At 48.7% G+C, this 19017-nt stretch overlaps 1 protein-coding gene across 2 annotated transcripts; it reads right to left on the reverse strand.

The window, feature by feature from the left end:
- KLF9 (KLF transcription factor 9) lies at positions 1 to 17940 on the reverse strand. Of its 2 annotated transcripts, XM_071730919.1 has the most exons (4): positions 17285 to 17891; positions 10188 to 10257; positions 4393 to 4591; positions 2501 to 3636 (listed from the first exon to the last, which is right to left on the reverse strand). In XM_071730919.1, the coding sequence occupies exons 1-3, from the start codon at positions 17751 to 17753 to the stop codon at positions 4438 to 4440; spliced, it is 693 nt and encodes a 230-aa protein (XP_071587020.1). In that variant the 5' UTR covers positions 17754 to 17891; the 3' UTR covers positions 2501 to 3636; positions 4393 to 4437. The 2 variants fall into 2 exon arrangements, with proteins under 2 accessions (XP_071587019.1, XP_071587020.1); XM_071730918.1 differs by lacking the exons at positions 4393 to 4591; positions 10188 to 10257 and having other exon boundaries at positions 1 to 3636; positions 17285 to 17940.
- Positions 17941 to 19017: the final 1077 nt, after the last annotated feature.

The raw sequence follows: 19017 nt of genomic DNA on the forward strand, positions 1-19017 counted from the left end.
GGGTTTTTTTGTGTTGATTTTTTTTAATTGTTTTTCTTTATTTGGACAATATATACACATATGTACAAAAACATCTATGCCTACTTTTTTTTTTTCATTTTCTTTTTTTTTTTGTTTTTTTTACAATTTCATGTGATTTACAAAACAGGACAGCAAAATAACTTATAAAGAATACGAATACTGTACAAAAATAAAATGGATTAAACTGTTGGAAGTTGGTATTTTACAGTGTTACAGACCACTAGTCTGTAAACCAGCATTTTGAAGTATGTGTTCAGTCTGGTGTATGCAGGATTTAGTCCATCTGCAAACTGAAAACAGATCTGTAATACAGGTCATGAAAAACTGTTCAAAAAAGAAGTATGTTGTATAGTTATACCTTAAAAGCCATAACTTCTCTCTAGTAATGGGTTTTCTTAACCAAGGAGAAGAGCTGTCCTAACTTCAGCACTATTGAGCATTCCCAAAAAAGTACAACAAGTAATACAGTATTAGAGAACCTGATTTTCTTTTCTTATCCAACATTTGCAACACTCTTCAAAACTTAACTTCAAGATGCAAAGAATTAACCTGCAGTTTGGTTTATGTGTCACTTGTTTTCTTAAAAGAAAAACCCAAGAAAACCCAAATGAACAAAACAATAAAGTTAAATCTCCAAACCTGATCATTCACCATGTATTTTGTTAGTGGTTAATGAATCACATTAATCCCGTCTGTCCAATGCTTAACTAAAGCATACATATTACATACAGCAAATGGGTTACCATTTAGGAAGGTTTTTTTCAGAAACAGGATCTCATCACACCCAATGATGACATGTGCCTGTAAGTCCCATTGTCCCATGGACCACAGCACCCTCGGCCTGTTGATACTTTCAGACTGTGCAGGCACAACAATGTTTCTTTAAATGTGCATTCTACCCCAAATGTGCAAGGTGGAAACCATAGATCTGGCCATTTATTTCCATGTATTGGTTAGTTCTGGTATCTAAGTGACCGAAATACCTATGTTCTGATTTGGGAGCTGCTTATCATCTGTGGTTTCCCATAGTGGTTGATAGAATGTGGGGGTGTCTTTTATTTCACAGGATTAGGCCTTGATTTTCCAAGTGCTGCATTTGTCCCGCAGAAAGGTAACAATTCAGACTGCAGGGCGGACTCAAGATTTTGAAAACTCTTCATAGAGAAGAATGAAGATGAGTGTGCATGCACCTTTGAATCTCACTGGGCTACACGTGGCCCTGACCCTACTCAACAAGGCAGCATTAACAGTGCTGGTAAGCAGAACACTTTCTGCATTTCCAGACCAATAGAAATACCAAGGCTACCTATTTTATTAAGAAGAACGTATGTCCCTATGACTCAATTTGGACACAGAAATTAAAAGTTTGGTTTCTAAAATAAATGTTTCAAAAAGCTGAAACGGAGGTAGAAAGTGTGCTTGGTTTCCTGATGTCTTCACTGAAGAAAACACATCCCTTTTTATGCAACAGACTGCTCAATATCCCCAGTGCCTTAAAAGCAGTTCTCTTCACATAGACGGAATTTATCATGAACTACACAGGTAAAAACACGATAAGCAAACTGATTTCTAATGCTGAAAGCCTTATACAACTGTAGAATAAAACACTCTACTTTCTGAGTTCATTTTTGTTATGTTTCTTTCTAGGAAGCAAGCTTTTTATCAGGTAAAACAATAAGATACTGTAATCGCAGGTGCACCAACAAGGATTTTTATGTACAGAATTTTACAAGATGACCTAAATTCATCTGTAGTGGCAACACTTACTTTGGATTTCAGTGTGATTACTCACAAGATGAATTTGTCCCTAAGTCTCTACAGAAGGGCTGCACCTCCCTTTCTTCTTCTGGAGTAAGGGGTAAAAAAAACAAATAGGAGAATGTTTCTGGAAAAAAACAAAACTGTGTAAGCAGAGTTCTATCCCCTATATGAGCTGGGAAGGGGGAAAAAATTACGGAAGGCTTTCAGTTTCTGCTACCTACAATTAATGCTTTTAACATAAAAACCCCACAAACCTCAGTTAGTTTTCCTCCAGTGATCCTTCTGCATCTCTTAGAGAGCAAAAAATAGCTTTAAAGTAAAATTAATATTGCCTTTATCCATGTTTGACATGCCATGCACGACAGAGTTACAATGCAAAATACTAAACCACAAGTAGTATTACACCTTCCATGTTGTACTTCCCAGTACTCTATAGAAATAGGGATGGGATCAAGAGATTCAGGAGCCCTCTCGAAGTACTCCTTACAATAATTTCAACTGTTTCCATTAACAGAGTGCTCTTAAGGAAAGGTCTACTCTCTCCACAAGCACATACAACTCCCATAGGACACCACAGGAGTCAGGCAAGGGTATGAAGAGAATAAATCTTTAAGGCAAGTGTAGGAAGACAAAAAGCCTTTTAAAAAGCAGCAGTTTATAAAGTTGGTATCTGCTGCTACGCATCCTTTCAAATGAAACACAGCAGAATAAAGCACTGTTAGTGGCATTTCTATAGTACAGTACTTTATTTATTGACAAATTAAAAGTATAGCATCGATTGAAAGATGTATGCTTCTGCTCCCACACCCCTGCCACACTATCTAGGCTGACTTGTATTTTTCCAGGTAAGTGAATAACTGAGCTAAATACGCATATGGTCAAAAACCAACTGAGTTGTTGTGGGGTTTTTTTGCTTCAAGTATCTGCTTGCATTACGCACGTTTTTATTGGAAAAGTGCAGCTTATATTCAAAAGTATAGTTAATAAAAAGAAAAATTAAAAAGACCCTTTACTTTAATGGGCCTTCTTGAGTATAAATTCACCTTATTCCTGTAGATCAATCAGATGCTATTCATGACATACGTTAAATTTTTCTTAACAGTCTCTTTAAATGCAGGATTGTTCAAGACAGAAGTAAACCCACTTCTACAGTGTGCTATGGAGTTTTAATCTGAGAGTTACTTATGTGACTCAGAAAGTGGTTTTACTTAACAAATCTAAATACAAGCAGCTTTACACTATTCAACAAAACATGTTCATGACACAGCAATCACAAAGACCACACTACTGCGGTGGCACAGGCTGGACCATCCAGTCAGACGTATATACACCAGCATAAATGCTTTACAGCGGAGGAGGTGGTGCCTCCTCTGCTGGCCATCCCCTTTCTCCTTTTACCCCCTGCAGTCCACTTGCTCCAGACCGCTGTTCCTAGAACGCGGTGGGGAGGTGGTGGACAGGCAGGGGGCGAATGAAGCACTTTTTTTTGTTTTGTTTTGTTTTGTTTTGTTTTGTTTTGTTTTTTTAACATCAGCTACATGTGCTTTCCAATGGCAAGCGCACACCGGATGCTCGTGCCCCGGCGCCGCTGCCTGCACCCTGGCCACAGCTTGCCTCCCCCTCACAAGGAGCTGCTGGAGATGGACTTTTTGGATCGCTTGATCATGCTGGGGTGAAACTCGGTGTGTCGGCGGGCGTGCTTGGTCAGGTGGTCACTCCGCATGAACCGCTTCTCACAGAGGGGGCACCGGAACTGTTTCTCGCCAGTGTGGGTTCGGTAGTGCCGGGTGAGCTCGTCAGAGCGGGAGAACTTTTTAAGGCAGTCGGGCCATGTGCAGGGGAACGGACGCTCACCTGTGGGGAGGAGAGAATGACAAAGAGCTTTAGCAAGGTGGGGGTAATGCAGACCAGCAGGCACCAGACTCGCCGAGGAGCTGGGGAACACGCTGCTGAGGGGGAAAAGCTGCTGGTGTTTTCCTGTGGTCTGTGGAGTTGCTGGTAAGTCGCTTCATCAAGTTTCACAAGCCCGAAACCCCTCCAACCCCATGGAACTCACACTCCACTGAGAACCTTACATGACCTCGATGACTGTCAAAATAACAGATGAGCTCTCCGCCTGTGCCCGTACGTTTTTCATGTCAAGCTCCCTACAGCAGTTTGGGAAAGGAGCACCAGTATTACTCCCCTGACACTAAGGTTCTGCTGAATACAATAATTTGTTACCATTAGAAAAGCAGCCAAAAAAAATCTTTCACCTAGTGAAAAAAATCTTTTCACAATCATTACAGCCCAGGGACAACTGTGCAGGGAGAGATCAGGCAGGGGAGTGCAGCCTTAAGGCTGGAAACACATAACATAAAACCACTGCATCTGCAGAGAGAAATGCCATGGCCCCATCCCTCCCCCCAGTAATCCACGCTGCTCCAGATTGTAGGTCTCCCCCAAGTCTGTTAGATGGATGGCTGATTTAAGGACAGGAAAACTATATTATTATTCACAGCTCTTTCAGTATTTCCTAGGATGTTGAAGAAACCAACCGAACACCTTAACCTAAACCACACTGCACCTCTGCTTTTAAAAGCAAAGGTGAAAGAAGTGAACAGCACTCACTGCAATCTTTCTGGCACCACACATCCCCCCAGTTCACCTCTGGTTTTACAGGTTTTGCTTACAGGCACTGATCCAACAGCTCCTCACTGGCAAGGCTGACCACAGTCCACAGCATAGACAGAAATGTTTTAAGATCACACAAAAGCCTTCATCATGCATGGCTGCAGTTCGATGCCTTAATTCCCTTCTTAAGAGCCTCCTGAAGGGAATATAAATGACAGCTGTGTGACAGCTATTTATAGTCAACCATGAGATATAAAATCTACTTCAGGAGTTTTTCAGCTTGGAAAAGCTGGAAAGAAACTCAGGAACTCTAGTATTTCTGTGTGAAGAAATACTGCAAAGTCTGGCACAACAGGCAAGCTCGCTTTATATTTACAGATAACCAAACAGAAAGGAGTCACAAGTCCTCCCCAGACTCAACTGGAGTGACAAAAGACTGGAGTGAAGAGTCTGGATGCAGACAGGATGACCATCAGTGGAATGTATTTTGGATCTGTAGGGAGGAGAAAGGGAGCTGGTGACAGCAACTGATGGCATCCAAAAGGCCAAGGAGGGTGAGGACAGACCAGGTAAGCTGTGATGCAGCTCTACCATGGCACCTGAAAGCCCTCCCTTAAATAACACAGCTCACATTAGGTTTAGGCTCCTATGATCTGGTGCTCTCTCCGAGGTGCTTGCTTGATCCCAGAGTGCCCAGCACCATGGTACAGATGCAACTGGACCAGCAGTACTGCAAAGGCTACAGCAGCCACTCAGGCAGTGCTTTCTTCCCACACCTCATGGCAATGCTGGTCCAGGGTAAAGGATGCAGAGGGAAGCAAGTCAGCCTGGTACTTGAGCCTGGTGGAGGAACCCTCCAGCCACCCTCACCTGAGGCTATTTTCTTTCCTAAATGTGTTTCTTGGCTCCCTGCTGTATGCTCTCACACATGGCTGGAAGCCTTTCCTAACAGTCACTGCCTGTATGAAAGAAATTAATTAAACCTGTATGCAGGCTCACCTATGCATGACCACAGCTCCACAGCCAAACAGCACCAGGAGGTGTAGAGTGCACTCACAGTGGTGCCCATCATCCTCCCCAGCTTTGCCCTCCCCGCCCCAGCACTTGCCCTTGGCATCCCAGGCAACCATTTCACTTGTGCTGCTCTTTTGCTATCTATCTCATGGTTTCTATAATAACTCCTGGAAGCAGGCAGCAATGGGAGGTGCAGAACAGCTTTTGAGCTGCTCCTTGGAACGTGGGATAAATGCTATACATCTTGTATGTGTGGAGGCATCTAGTATATGACTCCATGTCAGGCACTTACGCCCCAGAGCTGCAGAAGGAGTTCTGGCATCCTGCCCCGTCCCCAGAAGCCACATTTCAAACCACCCACCTCAGGACAGCTCTTCAGCCTGCAGAAGTGCCTAACAGTATTACAGGGAGACAAGATGCTTAGGCTGGGTAACATCACACAGTCTTTGGGGTGTAGTGTTTACACTTTAGGTGTAGTAGTATCCAACCCAGGTGCCTATAAGCAATGTTTTGAGTCTGGCCCCATCTAGCCCTCGAGAAACTGAGTTTTTCTCCAATGCTTCCTGGAACTGCAGACGAGAAGACAAAATGGAGCCTGGTTACTGAAATCTCCCCTGAAACATGATGGAAGCAGCATGGCTATCACTACCCCTATACACCCACTTCACATGCCAGGGCAAAGTGCTTTTGGGTTGTGCAGCATAACCACAAAGCTTTGGGGAAAGACAGGGCTTGCTTTGGATCACAGTGTACATTTGGCACCACAGCCTCAGGGGAACTACCCCCAATCTTGGCTGAGAGGGCTGTGCCAAAGGCCATGGGGACTGGCATGGCAGAGGACGGAGAGCCACTGTGCACTGGGATGGCAAATGCAGCAGAGGTGAGTGGAGAGGCTCCCCCAAAAGCAGGAGGGCTACCACCAGCACCCATGGCTGAGCACCCAGGTAAAGTGGCAGAGAAAAGCTTCACCACCTTAGCAACACAATCTCACCAAGACTGTCACAGCCACTTTGGAAGCAGATATGTGAAAGTAGGCCAGGCATAATCCCTGACACCAGGATGCACTAAACACCAGCCTTCCCAGAGCAGACACAAGAGGAAGAGAGGCTTTTCCAGGCCTCCAAGGATTGTCTCCAAGCCTGCAAAGCTGCCACTCCCCTTGGTCACAAAGCCCTCTCAGATGACACTTGCCCAGACGGATGGTGCTTCAGTGACAGAATTCTCTGTGTGCAGGGGTGGAGTGACAGACTTCTTAGGAGAAGTATGTACCCAGTAGGTTTTTAAAGCAAGGTAGAGATGCCTGATGACATCTGATGATTGCTTACTTAGCAAAGCTAATTGTATCTGCTGATTTCATCTGACATGCAGTTTTTTTAAAGCACTGGAGATATTTGGAGAAGAGTCCACAGAGCAACCAGGTCCTGCAACTCACAGGCAGCAAGGCAGGCATCGGCATACAGAGCTGCAGTGCAAGCAAGTGCTGCCTCCTTCTGGAGATACGGGTTCCTATGCCATGCCTCAATAAAGAAGTATTTTTCTGCATGATTTTCCCCCTTCAGTTTTGGGAGTAGTAGTCTGAAATTATCAAAATGAATCACTAAAATGGGGTGCTGCTCTATATAATTTCTTTGGTGGCTGCACACTAGTTATGTTTTAAGATATGACTTAGATAGGATTTCCATCAAAAGATGAACGAATGGCCAATGTTTTATCATGACTTTAAAACTATGCGTGACAGGATCTTAAAACAACAAATACAAGATGTACATAATTTTCTTAAAAGAATGTAAAAATCCATATACCTAGGGTGGATTACAGATGTAGCAAGTGAAACAGAAACTGATGTACAGATTTAGAGAATATGCATCTTTGTATTCAGTAAGAATTATATATATATTCTATATACATACATATTCTCAAGAATATTCTTTGTCTTTTGTGCTACCAGGAATGTAGTGGGGAAACACAGTTTATGCTGAGCACCAGATAGGTAACACTGGCTTTTTACAGGTCTTCCCAAGTCTAAAGAACTCCTGCTCCTGCAGCCCTGGCTTGCTTTAAATCCCAAATGAATATAAAGGTCACTGCAGATCCTTTTGATCTTTGCTTTCTTACTTTGACTGGTCTTTTCTCCCTTTTCCTTCTCTCCATCCTCTACTGCAATTAGTTTCTTCTTACTCTGCAAGTTTAAACTCTTATCCATTCTGCTTTGTATGACCCAATGCAGGTCCACTTTACATTATTCAGTTTCAGCTTTATTCTGAATAGATGGTAAATATTTAACTTTTTTGCCATATCCTAGGACATTCCAGATTTTCCTGCATTGTACTCTTCTGCAGGAAGGGTTTCTGGAACTGAATATGGAGTAGGGATTAGCAAACTTGTTAATCGTTCAGGGGGTCCTGATTCATCACTGGTATTCTCACTACAAATGCTGCTCTAGATGTAGATGACTTAAGGTTAGAAGCTGCAGCTTGTGGTGGCTTTAACACAGATTAATTTGTTTGGACAAACAGGGTATAGAGAAATTGCGGGTGACCTTCTTCTCTGGGAGGGGGCAGACTGTATCTGAAAAAGCTGAAGACAAAGTTGATGAGCACAGACTTGAGCAACCCTCTTAGTGTGTAACAGAAGATGCACTGGGACTGGAGCACACTGAGCTGCTGCAGTGGAATGAAGTACTAATTTTACATGAGTAACTAAAATTTTTGTTTAAGCACTAGCTTTACAGACACCAGTCAGAGACTGCTGGTGGTGTGGACAGAAGTCTGCTCAAGGTGTACGGTTTGCCAGGCTCACACTATCTGCCTCGCCGACAGAAGTGAGCTGGACACTGTCACAAGTCCAGGGACTGGCACCAGAACTGGTTAATGCAGAACTGGTTGCTGTCAAATAATCCTAATGACACTGTTTCACACGATAGCTAGAAAGGCAAATGGACCATTGCTACAGCTACATGAATGGACACTTAATTAGATGGCTGGACTGACCAGTGTTATTAAAAATGACACCACCATGCACATGGTAGGACTGTGCTGCCTGGTATTCATAGCAACAACTGTTTTAACCATAGAAATTAAAGAATGGTTCAGTTTGACTTCTGGGATGTGGTGTATCTGGGCATTACTCATTCTCTGCCTGGCTCCTGACATGGCACAGCCAGAACCTTCTGCAGCAGAGACCTTCACCCTGCCCACAGCATCTGCCTGGACCCACACCCCAACTCAGCTGCAGCAAGGCTGACCCCTCTTCCTGCCAGAAACCTGAAAGTACATGATAGCAAAGAAGAAGAGAAAGCAGACAAATACTGAAAGCCAAAATAGCAAAATCTCTTGCCACCAGGTGAGAGAAAAAATGTAGCAAAAAGAGGAGTGGTGTAATCAGCTCCGTATGGTTTAAGTGAGAGACCCTAATCCCTGACTTCATCTTCCAAGATCCTCCTGTACTTCTGTGGCTGGATCACAACCTCCAGAAATCTTGGTACTCTAGGAATACCTGGTCTTGATCCATAATGCTTGACTGAAGAGATGACAATGACAAGCATTCTTTCTCTTCCCCCATCCCATGATCCTGCTCAGCCACCATTCTAGTATGTCTCAGCATTCCTCTAGCTCCCTTCCTCCTGAAATGTGGTGGTGAGGCAGCTTGGCCTCTTCTCCTTAATGACAAGCAACAGGGCAAGAGGAAATGCACTCAAGTTGCACCAGGGAAGGTTCAGATTGCATATTACAAAAAAATTATTCACCAGAAAAGTGGTAAAGCATAGGAACAGGTTGTCCTAACGAGGTGGTAGAGTTGCTGTCCCTGGGGATATTTAAAAAATGGGTAGATGTGGCACTTCAGGGGATAATTTAGTTGTTACAGTGGTGTAGGACTGATGGTTGGACTTTATCTTGAAGGTCCTTTCTAACCATGCAGATGATTCTATGATTTTAAGTACAGCAAGTTCTCTAGGCGTATGTCAAGAGCATAATCCAACTTACTCCTCTTCTGAGATATCCCAAAATCAGATTATGAAAATCTGCAGCAATCACAAGGTATAGATACTAGTGAAAACAGCATGAAGCTTGATCAACAATGAGAATGTACAGTACTATGTGTCTAAAACAAGGGTTTCTGCAACATCGAATCTGGCAAGAGTACAACCAGACTCTACCTACAGGACAGGAAACAAACAGACGGGTTGCAGCAAGGGGTTTATTACACCAGCACTCAGGACTTAACACCACGGGTCAATTCAGGTATTAAAATGCTGCTTTCAGCAAGTATTTAGACTGCTCCGACATCCTCAAAAACACCAAACAGCTGCTCCCATATGCAGCTGCCCACACCTCTTTCAAAAGACCAGGTGCTAAACCCCACTGCTGCTGAGCTGCTGTAGGCCTAAAGCTAACAGTGAGACTCAGTCTTGCTGTTACCCCCTTGTGGCACAGCATCAGGTGCAAGGGATACCCTCACTGCTTCTCTTCTGTATCACAACCCTCCCTGCCGGCCTTTGAGCCTCTCTCTGGAGAACTATGCCTCCTTATATAAAAGTTATGGAAGCTACCCAGGAGAGGTCAGACCTCCCCAAAGCTCACCAGACAGTGAAATCTACACTTTCATGGCTGAAAGGAGTGCCCTCAGAAGTACACTCTTGGGAATGTAGGACAAGTTCATGCCTCTTCTCCTTTGCTATCTTATCTCAATTCAAACTTCCTCCATTTTGCCGTAGTTATTATATGCTAACTGAGCAACAGAGAGCTATTAACTCTTATCCTGGTGCTCAGGGCACTTACCTGGGACTGAGGAGGGACTGAAGAGGTCTTGTCTCAGAGTCAATGCTCTCTAAAAGGAAAACAGCTTTGACTGAGGGGAAGGAAGAATGCAATTTTATGTGCATTTAGAAAGATAAAAGAACTGCCGTTCATAATAAAATCACAATTTATTAGCCAGTATTTCAACAGACTCTTACCTCGAGTTTAAGGTATTTATAGAGTGCTCTCAGGCTATTCACAGTCACCAAAGAACCCCAGTAAGTAAGGGGTTGGAAGTGACCTCAAAAATCATATAGTGGAACACCCCCTGCCAGAGCAGGATCACCTACAGGAGGTCACACAGGAATGCACCAAGGTGGGCTTTGAATGTCTCCAGGGAAGGAGACTCCACAACCACCCTGGGCAGCCTGTGCCAGTGCTCTGTCACCCTCACAGTGAAAGAGTTCTTCCTGATATTTATACAGAAACACCCATGCTCCAGTTTATAACCATTGCCCCTTGTCACTGAAGAGACTCAGCTCCCTCAGCCTCTCCTCATAAACCTTGACCTTCACCCTCTTGGTCAACTCTGCACTGGACTCTTTCAAGCAGTTCCCTGTCCTTCTGGAACTGAGGGGCCCAGAACTGGACACAAGATTCCAGATGTGGCCTCACCAGGGCAGAGTAGAGGGGGAGGAGACCCTCTCTTGACCTGCTAGCCCTCCCCCTTCTAATACACCCCAGGATGCCACTGGCCACAAGGGCACATTGTTGGCTCATGGTCATCCTTCCATCCACCAGCACCCCCCCATCCCTTTCACTTATGCTGCTCTCCAGCACCTCAGTCCCCAACCTATACTGGTACCTGGAGTTGCCCTTTCCCAACAATAAGATGTTAAGACTTTACACTTGCCCTTATTGCAATACATTAAATTTCTCTCTGCCCAACTCTCCAGTCTGTGTAGGTCTCTCCACCCAGTTTTGTGTCATCAGCACACTCTATTCCCTCATCCAGGTCATCAGTAAATATATTAAATAGTTCCAGTACTGACCCTTGAGGGACTCCACTAGAAACAGACTTCCAAATAGATTCCATCCCATTGACTACAAATCCCTGGCTTCTATCCTTCAACCAGCTCCTGATCCACCTCACTACCCGACTGTCCAGGCCACACTTCAATTTATCTACAAGAATGCTGTGGGACACAGTGACAAATGCCTTACTGAAATCAAGATGCCTACTGCTCTTCCATCATCCATCCACGTGGTTATATCCTCATAGAAGGCTCTCAGATTGGTCAGACATGATTTCCCTTAGTAAAGCCATCCTGACTGCTCCTGATAAGCCTCTTGTCCTTGATGTGCCTGGAGACAGCATCAAGAATGAGTTGTTCCATGACCTCAGCAGAGATGGAGGTGAGGCTGACCAGTTTTGAAGACTGGAGTGACATTTGCTTTCCTCCAGTGCTCAGGCACCTCTCCTGTTCCCAGTGACTTACCAAAGATGATGGAGAGCAGCCAAGCAATGACATCTACCAGTTCCCTCAGCACCCGTGGGTGCATCCCATCAGGACCCATGGATTTATGGATGTCCAGACTCATTAACTGATCCTGAACCCAGCCCTCATCAACCAAGGCAAACTCATCCTTTATCCTGACTTCCTCAGCAGCCTTAGGGGGCTGCGGCTCCTGAGGATCCTCCAGCTGTATACACAGAGGCAAAGAAGGTGTTCAGCAATTCTGCCTTCTTTGTATCCTCTGTCACCACAGCACCCACCTCATTCTGCAGAGGGCCTACACTGCCTCTAGTGTTAGTTTTATCTGCTCTGTACTTGAAGAAACCCTTCCTGTTGTCCTTAACCTCTCTTGCAAGGTTTAATTGCAAGGAGGCTTTAGCTTTCCTAGTTGCCTCTCTGAATTCCTGGACAACAGTCTCATATTCCTCCCAAGGGGCCAGCCCTTCCTTCCACAATGTATAGGTTCTCTTCTTCTATTTGAGTTTACCTAGCAGTTTCCTGTCCAACTACACTGATCTAGTGAACTACACGAGTGCCACTCCAATGTGTGATGCCTGCTCACAGCTTCTGTCCTACATGTGCAGTTCTTCACATTAAGAACTGCCTAAATTAATATACAAACCCTTCTAGAGTCCTTTCCCACTGTGACCATAGACCTGATCAGTGTATTTTTGTTTTATTTTGTTGTTGCTTTTTAAGTGCAAAAAGAAAAAAAATGCACAACAAAACAATTGTGTGTCGAACCGCATTGAATTTAATCATGAGGATTCTTCCCTATCTCACCCAGCTGGCGAAGCTTCCAGTCAGTATGATCCTGCTTCTCAGAGACCTGGCAACATGCCTACTAGAACTCCCACAATTTGCACATTTGCATTAACCCTTGAGAACTCGGGTTTCAGATAGAGGTCTAAACTTAGCAAAAAATGTCCTGCTGGCTCCACTTTCTACTCTCCGGTATTATTCTAAATGATCTGCCAAAGTGACATTGCATCAGCTGGATAAAAGGGGCTTAAAATGCTAAATTTCAGATTATGCTCCCACAAAACAACCAAAAAAGCTCCCAGTGAACAGAGGATTGTCACATATCAGCATCTGTACAGTCTGTCAAGCTAGTGATAATCTAGAACACAAATAATAAATCATCACAGTCAAAACCAAACTGACACACAGACTGGATGGATGCTTTGATACCTACATTGCAGCAGTAGGCACTGCACTTACCTTTCCTTTCTAACTGAAATGTTCCTCAGCTTCATTGTGAAGGTTGCCAACCCATGGGTCCACACCTCTGCCTACAACCCTACTACCAAACATCTGTGAAAGCCAAATGCCAGAAGAGCTGCCCAGTGTAACAAAATTCTTGGTATTCCTTGGACCCAGTCTACACGGCAATACAGTTGGCTGAAAAGCCCACCTCTTCTCATACATTTGGTCTTTCCATGTCTCAGTTCTTAATTAAGGGTACTTCATGCAGACCTGAATTTCCCATTGATCTGCAAAACTACATATTGAGAAGAATCTGGGGTTCACCTCCCCAGCCGACAGGTGCTGTATGAGGATGCATCCCACAAACTGGCTCTATTGTACCTTCTCTGTCACTCTTTCTAAGCCAGGAGGCTCTGCTCTCAGCAGCCACATGCCTTGCAACTGGCTTGTGATCACATCATCACATCAAACGTAGACTCCTTGATTTTGACTTCTGCTACTTCCTCTCCCGCTCTGTACCTTGCTTTTTGCTCCGTGCACCCTGCCCAGGCCTTCTGACACAGCTTGTTTACTGTCACGTGCTTATTTTTTCCCTGTAAACCCTCTGGCCTGCACATCCCTCTCTGTTAAACTGCACCTTCCCCTGCCTCAAGGTTAGTAACTGCCCTTTGCATTACCTGCCAAAACCAAACCTCTAAACCCACCTATCCAGAGAAGCCTGTTAATTTTCAAGGTAACTCTGCGTTTCTGCTGTTGATAATGACGTTATCTCAGTCAGCACAGTCCCTTGCTTTCTCCTGACCTCTACACTGCTTCCAGGGGTTGGGTCTACTGCACATCTTACCACTGCATCTGGGCCTTTTCCTATGCTCTGAAGGGCAAGTCTGTGAGCCTTGATTATGCCATCTCAAATGATCAAGACTCTCAAGCAAATACAACACTTGTAATTCTCCTGCAACCACCAAACTTCACCAGCTTACAGGTCCTATACTCCCACTATGTCAGGTATGAGGAAAACTAAGGTACTGCCACTTTGTAGAGCTTCACCTGTCATCCTGACAAATGTTTTTTTTGGCTTGTGAGGCATCAGACAGAATTCTACACAAAGAGTCATGCACCTCAGAGATGCTAAGGGAAACAGCTCATGCAGAACAACCTTACCTGTAGTGCTTGCTTTTCCTGCTCAGGACACCAGAATTGAAATAAGAAGCTCAGAGTTGTTTTCAGATGATAGTGAAGGGGCAAAGGAAGTAATAGTTCAGTTTCAGTGATATGCTCATCCTTGTATCCCTGAGCCTTTGCAAACTAATATTCTGAATGTAGGAAGACACACATGACAGAAAGAAGTGCATGACCGTATCTGAGAAGCAGCAGGGGCCTGGCGAGGAATGAAAGAACTATCCCTCGAGGAAGGGGCAGAGTTCAAATTTCCTTGGCTTCCTCCTACAAATCCTGCTCTGCTAAGTCACCCTGAGTTTGGTGGTATTGGCTACACAAGTAAGGGGGCTGTTTGAACAAGCAGGATGTGCAGTGCTATCTGCTGAACTTTTTCTGTAGAAATCAACCCATAAACCAATTTCTAATGGATGGCTGATTCAGGTTCTTCTGGAAATTGAACTAGTGTCATCATCAAAGGCCCAAACTTGAACCAAACAGTTACACAGACATTTTTAGTCTCTGAAATATGGAATGCCTTTGAACCAACAAGTTTAAGGAGCTGTTCATGATACAAACCTCTAACCTCTGAGCATCAGCTCTTTGGTCCTCTAGTCTTCTACCTTCATGCAGGATTTCACTTCCTGCTTTGCATTAGCTTACCAGAGGTAGTAAGGTAACCTTTTAGATTCCTACTGTTATACAGCCCAGAACAGTATCCAGAGCCTTCCAACTTGCTTGGCTAGTACCTCTTAGCAAAGACAGCTACAAGAAAGCTCACAGGTGTAAACAGAAACCCTAAAGTAATTTTCCAAGATCAGAAAACCAGGAAGGTTCTACCAGTGGCTGGGTACCTACTGTCACAACAGGCTACAGAATAGCTAAAGACCTAGTTGGTGGCCCGATGAAAAATGGTATGTAGATGATAGCAATTCTAGAGGCTTAGATATATAGGAGAGAAAAAAAAAAAAAAAAAAAAAAAAAAGACAGAAAGAAGACAGTGCTAAGGAAGGAGTATTAATGCTCTGCAATACGCAGTTATGAATAACTCCACAGGTCGCACTGAATCCCACTGTTGCTAAGGAATTGTTCTGCCATCTATAATAATAAACACTGGCAGTATCACTTAGCATTTCAGTTAGCTAAAACTAACTTCCTATTAAGAAGCTCTGAAAAATCACTACTGCTGGACATCAATAGTGGTTTTAATCACACAGCGCTCCCGTGATGGTATATCAGAGTATATGACATATACACCACCTTGTACTTGAAGCCATGGCCACCGGTTGTGAGTGGCACAAGCTCTTCACCACTTCAGGAGATACTTAAAATAGTACTGCTTAGGCCCGGCTGTGTGGGTTGAACAGTACTTTAATTTACATGTTATCACCCAGAATACTATCTCAGTTGATGTCTACTTTGGTTTTTAGATCAGGATGGATATCTGATCGTGGGATAGTAAGTGGAATTATGGTAAATCGTTTTCATCATTTGTGAGCCAACATTTTGCAAGGTGTCATTTACATTATATTCAGCCCCCAAAAGAGCATCTGAGCTGCAGACTCAGAACTGGTAACAAAAAAATCCTTGGAACTGATCCCGAGGTCAGTGCAGGGTCACCACTGACCATCCTCTTTCCTGGCTCACAGAGAAGGTCTTAACTGTCTAACCGCAGCATTCACCACCGAGCCACATCCACTAATCCTCCTCCTCCTTCTCCCCCCTCTGACCTCTGCAGCAGAGCACCCAGCAGATCTGCCATCAGAGCACAGGTAGGCAACCTGCTCTGGGTCCCCTCCTCTTCAGTGCACGTTCACCCAGGTGCACAGGCAAGCCAGAGCAAAGGCAGTTTAGCTGCAACTCCGATGCGCTAATTCTGAACCCAGGCCGTGCTACACGCAGCAGCAATGACTTGCAGTATGATCCTTGGGTGATACAATTCGTTTTGTTCCTCGCCACTTACCACCACTGCCAGGAAACAAAATACAGAAAAGGACCACCGCGTACAGAACAGATGTGAAGGACGTGAAATACGTGTCGGCAGTGTTAATCTCCTCTGCTCTGCTCCTTTCCATACTCGTACACAGCCCTTTAATTTAGAGTAATTTTTAAGCAGCCTTGTGCTCTGCACTGTGACCCCAACTGCAACTCTGACATGGAAAGATTTTTATTCAGCCACTTGCACTATAGGGGACTTGAAAGAAAAAAAAACAACCGACCAAGGAAGTCGACAATTGCCGTCCCCTTAGCACTCAGTCAGAGACGGAGGGAGTACGAATTGCTGCAGCAGATAATTTTTGATCTCTGGGTTTCCATGCTGCCACACCCTCTCCAGCGCCCGGGCAGGGTAGGGTTGCCGGCAGCCGAACCAGCGGAGCCTCTCTAGCACACGCCGCAGCGGGGTGGTGACCACCGGCGCAGCGATGGACGGGCGGCGGGGCAGGGCAGCAGCCCCGACCCCGCGGACCTTCCGCCGGAGACGCTGCGGAGCAGTGACCCGGCTCCACCGGGGGGGGGTTCGCGGGGTGCAGGGGACGCTCTCCTGCTCTCCTCCAGCCTTCCCTTCCCTCCCGCCCCCCCGGAGGGGGTGTGCCCACCCGCCGTGCGATGCCATGCCGCGCGTTACCGGGCTGGAAGCCCCCACCGCACCCTCCTCTCCCAACCCCGGGGGGGCGGGAGCCCCGCCATCCCGGGCTCCAGCACCCTGTGCTTCAGGGAAGTGAAGCTCGAGGGCGGTTCTCTGAAGGCGGACAGCGACCGGCGGTTCCCGACGGTCGGAACAACCGGGATCGGGGGCTGTCCTGGCCGAATTCTGCCCCGCTGCAAACGCTCACCCGCCTGCACCTGACCGGGAATCAGAAAACCCGATTCCCACCGTCACGGCGATTTCCCCACCGATGCCCGCAGCGGGCTCCGCGTTTCCGCGGCCGGCAGCGAGAGCGGGGTCGGGTGCTGCGGCTCCCGGGGCCGGCTGGGCAAACCCGACCCGCCGGTCCCGGCCGCCGCCCTCCCGGCGGCCCCGGCCAGGCCAAGTTTATTCCGTTGCCGCACCGCAGCCCGGGGCAGTGGGTCGAAAAGGGGCAAAAAAATTAAACAAAAATCAAACCCCAGCCAAGTCTTGGGGTGGGAAGGCAGGGGGGCGGGGGCGCCGGGCGCGCCGCCGGCCGGGTTCATCCGAGGACAAGCGCTCGCTCCCATCCCCCTTCCTCCCACCGCCGCCAGCTCGCCCGCCGCCCCCCGCTCGCCACCGCCGCCGCTGACCTGTGTGCACCCGGTAGTGCGCCTTGAGGTGGGAGGACTTGCCGTAGACCTTGCCGCAACCGCTGTAGGGGCACTTGTGCCGCTTCTCGGCCGCCAGCTTCCCCTTGGGGGCGGCCCCGGCGGCGCGCAGGCGGGGAGGCGGCCCCGGCGGCGGGCTGCGGGGCGGGCTGGAGCCCGGTTCGGTGGCCGCGTCGCTGTCGGAACCCGCGTCCTCGTCGGGGCTCTCCACGCTGTCGCTGCAGACCGAGGGGGCGGGCAGCGGCCGGTACTTGTTCAGCTCCAAGAGGCTCTTGGCGATGGCCAGCAGGGCGCAGTAGTCCTTCCAGGCGTCGCGGGGGTCGCGCAGCTCCCGGGCCGGCTCCGCCTCACCCGGCACCTTCAGCCGCGCCGCCTCGGGCACGGCGGAGCGGTTGGAGATGGAGACCAGGCACTGCGCCGCCACGAAGTCCACGTAGGCGACGGCCGACATGGTGCGGCCGCGCCCCGACGGCGAGGGGAGCTCCGGGCGCCCTTCTCAGTGCGCGCCCGCGGGGCCAGCAGCGCTGCCGCCAGCCATGGGCCGCCCGCGGCGCGGGGTCTCTGCGGCGCGGGGAAGAGCGTCGGGGAGGAGAAGGGGGGCGGGGGGACGGGGTGTGTGGGGGGGTGGGTGTGTGTGTGTGGAAGGGAGGGGGAGCGGGGGGGGGGGGGGGCGGAATAAATAGCGGGGCGCCGGGCAGGCCCCTCACCGCCACCCCCCGGGGGCGGCGCGCAGCCGGCGAGGGGGAGCGCCGCGCGCGGCCGGCGCGGGTCCGGCGCGGGGGCCGGGGGAGAGGAGACCGCCCGCCCCGCGCCGCGCGCCGCCCGCGTGCTCCTGCCCGGGGACGGCCGCGCCGAGTCCCATCACGTCAGGTTCGGAGCCCCCTCCCGCCCCCCCGATTGGTCAGCGGGAAGGGCCGGGCGGCTCTGTTTACCTTCTCCCCCCGCCACTCACGGAGCCCCTTTTCCAGGGGGGGTGTGTTCGCCGGGCGGCCGCCCCGCCAATCCCCGCGCTCCCTCCCCAGGCCGCGTGCTACTCCGGGCGCCCCGCCGCGCCCGCTTAAAAGGGCGACTCCGCGGCGCCGCCGGGAGAGGAGGCGGCGGCGGCAGCGAGGGGGCTGCCGCTCGCTTCCTCCTCCTCGCCGCCGCCGCCCGTCGCCGACTCCCGACCGACGGGGCGGCCGCCCCGGACGCGGTCGGCGGCGGGACCGGGGTGGCGGCCCGGGGCGGAGGGTCTGCCCGGCGCCGAGCGGGTTAAGTGTCTCCCTGGAAGCCCTACGGTCCCAGCAACGGGGCGGCCAATGGAAAGTGAGCCGGCTGATGTCACTGGCGAGGCCCCCGCCAATCAGCGGCGGGTTCCGAAGGGTGCGCAGCACTTGTAAACCCGGCGGGCGCCCGCTCCCCTCCCGGCACCGCCCACCGCCCGCCGGGGAGAGGCCGGGCAGCCAGCGACTCGCTCCCCGGCTGTACCGGGCGGGGGGCAGGGCTCTGCTGCCCAGCCCTGGGGCAGGAGTGCCCCTCCCGAGCGGTGCTTGAGGTGACAGAAGCGCCAAGCGGCACCGGCGCTCTCCTGGCCGCGGAGTCGGGCTCGGCGGGACGAATCTCTTCTCCCGGCCTCGGGAGGGGGTTCCGCGGTCCCTGCGGGCAGGCGGCGGGAGGGACCGGCCCCGAGCGGGAAACCCGGCCACCCCGCCAGCCTCTGCGGAGGAACCTGATAC

Source organism: Heliangelus exortis, chromosome Z (genome assembly GCF_036169615.1).
Source record: "Heliangelus exortis chromosome Z, bHelExo1.hap1, whole genome shotgun sequence".
Classification (NCBI taxonomy): Eukaryota; Metazoa; Chordata; class Aves; order Apodiformes; family Trochilidae; genus Heliangelus; species Heliangelus exortis.